Genomic DNA, 9,681 nt, shown 5'->3' with positions numbered 1-9,681 from the left:
CAGCTAACTCCAAAAACACTTGTTTTTTAGGAGTATTTTAGCAGGTTGTAATTATAATTATCTTAAAATACAATTGAGGTATAACTTGCGAATTAAATTCGCTAACATACATTCACTTTTTTTTATACACACCTACTTTTTTTTTTTTTAAAAAAGTGTTTTAATAAACTATAACTTCAATTTTTTAAAAATACATTTAAGGTATAGTTTGTTAAGATAATCTTGGTTAAAAATAAGTGTATACATGCTAGCAAATTCCAATATTTTATTTTTGTAATCCTTCTTTTTTGTTTATTTCCTTTTTTCTTTCTTTTTCTATTTTTTTTTTACTCATCTCACCTTTCATGAAGAAGTGTGAGAAAAACATTATTGTTTCGCAATTTACTACGTCTGTTTTTATGTTGGAATTAATAGTTTTTTCATGTAAGAATTAATAGTTTTATAATTTTATTCTTTTACGTGGGAACATGTTCACGGTCATATAAATGCTAAACAAGTCTTGTTGTCCCTTACGCTTCACTAGTGCATTTCCTAGCCGTTGTGTTTTTATGTTGGAATTAATAGCTTATTCTTTCAGGTGGGAACATGTTCACGATCATATAAATCCTAAACGAAGTTTTATGTCTCTCTATGGTTCATTCATTAATGCTCTTTGTACTCATTGTTGAGAGGTTGCACTTAATTTATTCCTTCAAAAGAAAAATCATTCGAACTCTTACCATATGTTTGAATAAAGGAAAATAAAATAATAAAGAAAATTTTATAATTTTAAATTTTTTTATTTGATTGAAAAAGAAAATAAGGGAAGAGAAGGCAAAAAAATTACTTTAAGAAATAAAGAAATGCAAAATTTTCTCTCCATTCTTTCTTTTATTCAAAATTTTAAAATGTCATCTCCCTCATTTTTACTCATCCAAAGGTAAATAAATTTAAGAAAAATGATGGATGGTACGAAAGTTTGTGAACGAACCAATGCACCACAAAGACGTATGGGTGATTTCCTTCTAATTTAATAGGTTGCACTAGCTTTTTTTTTACAGAGGTTGCACTAGTTTTAATAAGAAAGTTAATTGCCCGCTTAAGCAACTAACCGAAGTCTTTAATTATTGTACCCCGCGAGTCTTTTATTATCTACTATTTAAAAGAAAGAGCACACTGTTCTCCCATTTCATTACCGCTGGTAATTTTCAAGAGATGAAAGTAAATTCAGTACTCATACATTCACTCCGCTTGCTGAGAAATTATTGTATGTAGAATAACTATAAATACAAGCTTCACCAATACTCGTACTAATTCAATTCACTTCAGAACCAATTCAATTTTACTCGCATTTGTTCAATTGTACAACCAAGCCATAACTCACTGAAACTAGTTAGCTAACCAAATTCACTGGTTAGTTTGAGGTGATATTTATAAATGACCAAGATCAGTTTCATTATTATGAATGCCCCAAGAATTTATCTTTTCTCTGATAGAGCACCAGAAAAGCAGGCATAAAATAAAACCATGGTACTTTAAGCCATAAGCAATAGTTAAGGTACTATTCATCAACTCAAACGTTAAAGTCTTACTCAAACAAAAATATGCAGCATATCAATTCCTCCACAAACAAGGCCCAAGGCAGAATCTACCTACTTAGGTACACCTCTGCCTGTAGACCAGAAAAAAGGGTACAAACTGCCTGAATTACAATACTGCAAGCTATATTTGCCCATTGATGGACATTGAGGAAATATATAGGCAAACCACAATTCATTACAATCTAATCTTTTTTGGTACCAAGCAAACCTACTTTTCAGACTCCCCTGGCAGTTTGTCCCACCCACAATGTTTTCCTCCAACTAGATTAAAAGCTCAACTGCTGCCTCCAGAACCTTGATGATATCATACTTAGGCTCGCCTCAGTCTTGTTAGAAGGTTAAAAGCCGAATTGGAAGGAATCGTAATTATAAGAGTAGCATCACATCAAGTAAAACCTTCTGGTTAAAACTAGTAGACTCGGAGTAAGCACGGACAACTATCGTGTGAGAAGTTTGTATGAGGGTACATCTTCTAGCCGCATTATGTCTTCAAGTAGAAGCTCTTTCTCCAGCTGACGGCGTGTAGATTTCATTACTGTCTGTTAAACATAAGTAACATGTTGATAATCACTAGCAATCCAAAGAAACTTATGTACTTCAATTAAATTTGCTAGTGCCATAATATTTCCTAATCTCTACAGAATAAATTCATGATAAATACATACATTAAAATCCATGTATGAAGCACGCATAGAAAGCCATTGTTGATCCATCATCTTGAATGTTATGCAATAGAGAAGATCAAAAGCTGAATCATTTTCTGTCAGACAAGCATAGAAACGAATTTAGTAACTTGAAACAGCAAACTAACATAAAACGAAGACTGCTGCCACTATCATGTAAAAGCTATAAACACAAGTATTTTCTTCAAGCAATGCCACTTCACCTGAAATTTTTTCATGAATCTAATACAAATTATGTAGCACCAATCAGGTGAGAAAAAAAAAAAGAAGTTAGAAAAGATAAGTGAAAGAGAGGTAGTGGAAGAAACATGCTCGGTAAAAAAAAATGCCTTTCTTAAATCAAAACAAATGTACTCAATACTTTTGTAACATTTTGCATTTTTCCATTTAGTTATGGTTAAGTTCCTATCTCCCTGCTTCCCATCCAAACTGAAGTAAAATTTATAGATTAATGAGAGGAATTATAAAGGCTACCTGCAAGAAATTTTAGGAAAGTTGCTCCCACCAGTGTCCGAGGTTTGACTGTCAAGGAAAACATTAGTAACAGATAACATAGTAAGCAAATTGGAACCAAGAGAAAACAATTTGTATAATATGCAAAAAATTATTATAAAAATGTTTAAAAGTGGGGAGTGGATGTATAAGGTTGGCCTACGTCATTGGATTGGAATGACCAACTTCCATTCTTTCAAATAAAGTAAAAACTTTATGCTATTGGGATAAGGAAAATAGGCCCTTGGACACATGTAATCTAATTCCTTATAATTACAATGTGGCACTGACCATCACTCAGATCATGATCGGTGGTAACTGGATAGTGCAAGAGTAACTAACTGGTAAAATTTTATGTCAGCAGACCAGAATGCAGAAACAAATGTGCCCATACATAAAGGCATCCCCAATTCATCTTTTATACATGAAATATTCTGAGACTAGAAAACTAAAAGGAGAAGTAAAATGACCTGCTTCAAGATCCAGCATCTGAATAAGCATGAATGTGATGTTAACACCAGCAACAGCAAATGGATATTCCCACACTGACCGATCTCCTTCCTGCTTCCGTAAAAGATCTTGAAAGGATTTCTACAAAATGAAAAGTTCAAGCTTTATGATTAGGATAAATGAATAGCAAAGACTGATTTAAATTTAGGTTGACCATTCTTGGAGGCTTGAACCAAGACTAGATTAACAAAGAGAAACCCTCAGGGAATTAGGGTCTAAAAGAAATGCAAAAATGTGTCTGGTAAAACCTGAAAGATCATAGTGACATGTGTGATACATAATATTCCTAAAACAAAATTGGCAACCATTCATAACAAATATGACCTGTAGTCTATGCTTATTTAACACCAAGAAAGTAAAAATATACAAGGAAACAAGGGATAAGAGGAAGAAAGAAAAAAATATTTATCCAAGAACCAAGAAAGAAAAAGATGACAATCCCTCATTTTCAAATTTAGAAAGAGGAAGTACTCATTCTTCAAACAGATAAATATCCAAGAACAGAATATTTATCTACAGAATAGTCCTATAACTATTTACAATTAGAAACACAAATGGCATTTCTTTTGGGTGAAATCCTAATATGATTGAATTGTTAATTCCTTCCGGTGATCAAATAAGCTTTATTTATAACAATCTAAGTCTACGCATTGATTTTGGTCAAGTAAAAAAATAAGGCTCTAAAATATTTTTTACAATATTGAAAAAAGTGTGAACAAAAATAGAAAGAGATCATACCGGGAAATTCCTAGCAAAAAACAACAAATTCTCCAATGATATGAAACCACCACCCCTACCAAATAAATACAAATAGAAATTATTAAAAACAAGTAGTTTGACTGAAGAAAGAATATGAATAGAGATTAAAACATCTAGAATAATATCTACCTAAAATCTGTTGATGGATCCTTCCCTTGCCAGCCCATGTCCTTCCACTGCTCAGAAATCAAACCATGGAGTTCTTCTTCGGGAAATGCTGCATTCCATAAATCTCTTAGGGCATCCTAAGACAATGCATCAAAAACAAATTAAATTACATTCTTGAGAGACAAAAGATTGCACATATGGTAAGACAAAGGCAGTACATAAAGTAATGTGTACATGGCTTAAAATCTTTGATGGACTTCATAGTTATTGCCATATCACTCACAACAACTTGAAAAATATCAATAGAAGGGGTACCTGGTGCTCAGGGACAGAACCATCGTATGGAATATCAATGCGATTTTGTAGTCTCTGCAAGCACTCCTCCTGCGAATTGAAGATTCAGCACTAAGAATTTCTCGTGCCATAATTATAAACAATATTTAATAATAGAAAGAATAAGTAGAGAGTGACATGTTATTTTGATCTCACAAGGTATACAGCACAAGCAAACAAAAAACAAAAAAACCAAGCATGTGAAACATGGGTGCCAAAGTAGCTGCTACAAGTTCAGAGCAAGCTATAAATTTTGTACGTTACAATTTTTTCAAAATGAGTGTAATTTCCAGAAACAATAAACAAAACAAAACACATAGCCCCAAATACAATTGAATTTTATTCTTTTTTATTTGGTAAAAGGGTAGATGTTTCAAATTTCAATAAGAATTTATAGCTCAATGTTCTTATTGCATGAAATTCTGAAAAGGCTTTGGTTGTTCCAAATAGTTCAAAAGAAGCTTATCTCATTAAAAGAACATCAACAAAGTCACATTAAAAAATTTATTTATTTATTTTTTTGCAGGAAGATGCCCAAGAGAAAAATTAACAGAATTACTTAATGAGTATCAAATTACTGCTTCGGTAATTAAATCACAAAAAAAGCATTACCTGGGCTGGAGTTAAATCAAAAGAGGGTCGGGCATCACTTTCTCTTCTCTGTGCACAGACACAGGACAGACCTCTGCCAAGCCATGCTGTTGATCCTGTCACAAACTCAGCTGTAACAAAATAAAATTGCCCATAAATGAAGATCGAGCTTCCAATTTTTGTGTCACAAATCTACAATAAATCTGTTCGACAGAAATCAATCATGTGTTTTATAAGTAATTAATTATTCCTCAGCACACCACAGCTCTTGTTCACCTATGCTTTCTACAACCTCCCACCTTATCCTAACCACAAAATATTGCCTATCCCTTCCCCGTTTCCTTTTCTATCACTTTTCGAACCGAGGAATCCCTCAAACAAGTATTTTGTTTTCTGCTACTCATATTATTGTCTAGGCTGAGGACAAGGAAAAAAGGACAAAGCCAAGCAACCAAATATAACCCGAGGGAAGAGTGGTCTTTGCTTTAATCATTATGGTAGCCACTTGCTCAGTTTCAATCATAGTGTCACCCACCAAGCTTGCTTTATTCATAATTTCCCACTATTTCTGCAACTAAACAGTAGTACTCAGCTTCACGCTAAAATGAAAAGAAAGAAATACAACAGTATCTGCATTTTCCAATATACATAAACACTAATAATGCATTTCACGAATGCTAGATCTATGATATAACACCATCACAGGTCGAACCTATAAATTAACCACATTAAACAACTTTTAACGCTAAGATAAGATTAACTAACACCTTTTCATAGTAAACTGAGCTCCATAGAGATCTCTACCAAGCTCAACTCAAAGTCTCAAACCAATCAAAATTAAAAAAAAAAAAATTAATTAAAATTTACTAAAAAGTAGTAGCTGTATGAATGAATAGTGAATTCGGTAATTCACCCACCAACGCAATTTTGAACATCCGCAAACATCACGCAAGTGAAAAACCCGAGTTCAATCTCGATTCAAAGACTATTACGAGAGTAAGAGAGAGAGAGAGAGAGAGAGGAAGAGAGAGAGAGAGAGAATAGAGAATGAATCAAACATTGAAAAAACGCGAAAATCACGAGTGAAATTTTTTTACCGGAACTTGAATGGCACGTGTTGCTTCGATCAAGACCCTGCGAAATTCTTCTCACAGCGACGAAGGAACCGCCTCTATCATCCATTTTCTTCACCTTTTCACAGCAACGGTATTGTCATCGGGAGAATGCTCTGTTTTCCAGGAAAACCCCCCACTTTCCCGGAAAATAATTGCACTGTGGACAGCGATGCCGTACGAGGCGGAAAATGCGAGTGAGGTGAAATGCGGGAGGGGAAAAACGGAGCAAGAAGCGATTGGAGGGAGCGGGAAAGATCGAAGAAGAGGTTGCGGTTGGAGATTTTCCCGGGAAACAAACGGAAAAAGGAAAGAAAAAGAAGTGAGAAAGAAAGAGAAAAGAATCTTTAAGAGAAGAGAATAAGGGATTTAGTAATGAAGAAAAGGGGTTTTGCAAGATCTGAGAGCAGAAAGAGAGTTACAGAAGAGAATAGAGAGAGAATGACTTGTTTGTTTTATTTTCTCTCTCTAGAACGCACGTTTAACGCATCCTTCCTTCACCCTCTCAACCTTTGGGAAGACAGACAGGACTGCGGTTGGCTCTCTCGTTTACACTTTACATATGCTGGCATTTATTTTATTTTACTTTATTCAATTTAAAGATAATTATTACTATTATTATTTAATTTTTTTCATGTAGTTAGACAATTTACCTCTTTTGCATTCACTTGATAAAAATTATCTATTTAATTCCTACTCAATTTGTGTATAAAATTCTATGGATTAAAAAACACTCAATCTTTAACCATGCTAAAAAAACACACGAAACTCTTTCTCATTTCATTTCCTGCTTTCACTTTTAATATAAAAAAGAAATCATGAAATTAGACACACAACACAATACTTTATTAATATGGTGTGACATTATTATCATAAGATTAGAGATTTTATATAAAAAAATGTGATAAAAAATTAATCTCTTAAATAAATTTCAATAATTTATAAAAAATATTTATTTTGTTTATCAAGATATTAATTAATGGAAACAAATCATTATTACTTGTTTTCATTAGTATTGGTATATAATTTTTTAATAACATACTTTTTAACATATTTTTTTAAATCAATTTTTTATTATTAATTAAATTTATTAGAAATTATAATTTTTATATATTAAGAAATTATAAAATTGTACAAGTTTCGGTTCAATTTATTTAATGAGTGTTTCTATTCATAACTTTGTAATTTTAATGAGTTTTAATAAAATGTATTAAAGAATGGGTCAACTTGTTAATATTCATGAAAAATGTTCGGAAAATATGCTTTGACACACTATATTTAATGATTATTTTATTATTAAATGATATTTATATTAAGACTAGTTGAATATAAATGTTCAAAAGTATACGAAGAAATGCGTATCAAGTGTAATTTTAATGTTATCACTTGTAGCTTTTAGTGAATTTGCTTATTTAATTTAAAGGTAGAGATGCAATTCCAAAGACACTCATAAAATCTTTGTAAAATGCAGTTGTGGGTTTAAAGTTCTATCTCGCTCTCATACATGACCATCACGTGAAGTGAATTAAATGGATTAATGATTAATTAAATTATGTTTTTTTTTCTTTTTTTGAAGCTTTTTTTTTTTTTTACAACATTCTTCAAACTGGCTAGTTGAACGTAGACAACAAAAATTAAGTTTGATCTTCAAAATAGCACACACGTTGACTTACAACCCAAATCAGGTTTTAGGCTACTTAAACCACCCTCATACATGATTAAAAATTTTTTTTACATAAATCACAAAAAACGTATTGAGTCACGTCAATTTATCAAACCAAACTTTTTATTTTTATTATTCTAAAAGAAAATCACGTGGGTAGGGTGAATGCATTCCCTTGTTTGGGAATTTAAAAATTAATGAGGAAGAAACATATAACACACACAAAAAAAACATAACACAAACAAAATCATTCTCATCATTTTCTCTTGCAGAACTAAATTATATATATTTGTCCCAAATTTAGGATAGAATGGAGCAGAACATAAATATAATGAAACTGCAGTAAAAAAAATATAATGAAACTTCATTTCATTTCTTTAATAATCTTACAAGCGATATTCAGTGAGAGAAAAAGAAACTTTGTTTAGTTGCTTTCTTTTTCTTTCCGACTCACCCCCTCTTGCTCTATTTCATTCGATGGGAGAGCATACACAGTGTTAGGTTATTCATTTGACTGAGTTTTTTGCTTTCAACAAATTTTTTGTATATGTGAAAACTGTTTTTGTTACAATTGTATATTTGTAAATACTAAATATTTTATGAATTCTAATATATATCCAAGGAGGACAACTAATAAGCTGAGCATAATTTATTGGTATGGTAATTTATTAATATTATGAGTCGAGTTTAAAAAAAAGTTAAAGAAGTTATACCGAAATTATTTGTTGAGATTCGTATGAATCTAGTCTAGTTGCAAATAACAACAACGTAGCTCTAGTCTACTTAATTGAACCATTAAAAGGCTAGTATTTTGGGCTATTATATTATAAAATGCAACAAAACTTATAATTAGTTGGTATTAGTATGCGCACCTAACATTGTAAATAAAGTTTAAATACTAGACTTGTTATATATTATTTTTATTAATTAATTAAAAAAATTGAACTTGTAATTACTTTACTGTAGTATATATCATCATGACTATTATTAGTTGATAGTAGATATTATGATAGTTTTCACATACATTTTGGAACTCTAGTTAAGGTTTAATTGTCTTAAGTGATTTTGTGCCTTTAATTAAAATAAGGAAAAAATTATGTTGGAGGTTGGTTGGTGATTATTCTGACATATAGTTCCTTATGTTTTTTTTTATCAGCCGACATATAGTTCCTTAGTTTCTTTTTTCCTCTAGAACAAGAGAATATCCTCTAATGGGGTTTAAATATTATTAAAAATCAAACAAATCTTAAAGATAGATAATCAGACTCTTTTTCCATCAAATATAGTAGTAGTGAATTCGTGAAATTTTTAAATTTGCAGGACAACGATTCCAAAACCTTTAAACGCTATAAAATTTATATTACCCAGATTCAGTATTTCTTGAACGTGCTAAAACTTTGTGAGGGCATTAGACAGCATCATGTGTCTCTGTAAGCTGGGGTCGAGTCGACCATAATGCTCTCTAAGTTTTTGAAAACAGAAGTCACATTCACATGGGATGTTACCAAACATGGCCCGGGCATGATGGATGCAGTGGGAAGTTCGTTTGTAAAAGTGTGTGTAGAAAACTTTCAGCTACACCAACATTATACATTTTTTTTTACTTCTTCAATTTATAATTTTTAACTTAAAAGCTCTTTTAGTTAATTTTAAACTTAAATAAAGTATATAATAAGAATCAATATACACACGCAGTATCTTGTTTAGATTCGATTTAGAGATATTGAACTTCAAGTACTTTTCTTCTTAGTCAAGAACATCGCGATCGATATTGTCCCGTTTTCAAGGATAGATTTCTCACAATCCATAGGTACCTTAGCAAAAACTAGATTTCGTCAGAATATTTCACA

At 31.6% G+C, this 9,681-nt stretch overlaps 1 protein-coding gene across 4 annotated transcripts; it reads right to left on the bottom strand.

Annotated features, from left to right (window-relative positions):
* Positions 1-1,513: 1,513 nt before the first annotated feature.
* Positions 1,514-6,712, bottom strand: LOC114425121 (ELMO domain-containing protein A-like). Of its 4 annotated transcripts, none has more exons than XM_028391895.1 (9): positions 6,154-6,712; positions 5,078-5,187; positions 4,448-4,516; positions 4,154-4,269; positions 4,004-4,013; positions 3,226-3,346; positions 2,738-2,785; positions 2,246-2,340; positions 1,514-2,119 (listed from the first exon to the last, which is right to left on the bottom strand). In XM_028391895.1, exons 1-9 carry the CDS (start codon positions 6,236-6,238, stop codon positions 2,018-2,020), a joined length of 756 nt encoding a protein of 251 aa, XP_028247696.1. In that variant the 5' UTR covers positions 6,239-6,712; the 3' UTR covers positions 1,514-2,017. The 4 variants fall into 4 exon arrangements, with proteins under 4 accessions (XP_028247696.1, XP_028247695.1, XP_028247694.1 ...); XM_028391894.1 differs by having other exon boundaries at positions 4,004-4,058; positions 5,078-5,172; XM_028391893.1 differs by having other exon boundaries at positions 4,004-4,058; positions 6,154-6,711.
* Positions 6,713-9,681: the final 2,969 nt, after the last annotated feature.

The sequence above is a fragment of the Glycine soja genome, chromosome 9, assembly GCF_004193775.1.
Source record: "Glycine soja cultivar W05 chromosome 9, ASM419377v2, whole genome shotgun sequence".
NCBI lineage: Eukaryota > Viridiplantae > Streptophyta > Magnoliopsida > Fabales > Fabaceae > Glycine > Glycine soja.
This window is presented reverse-complemented; position numbering and strand designations above follow the sequence as displayed.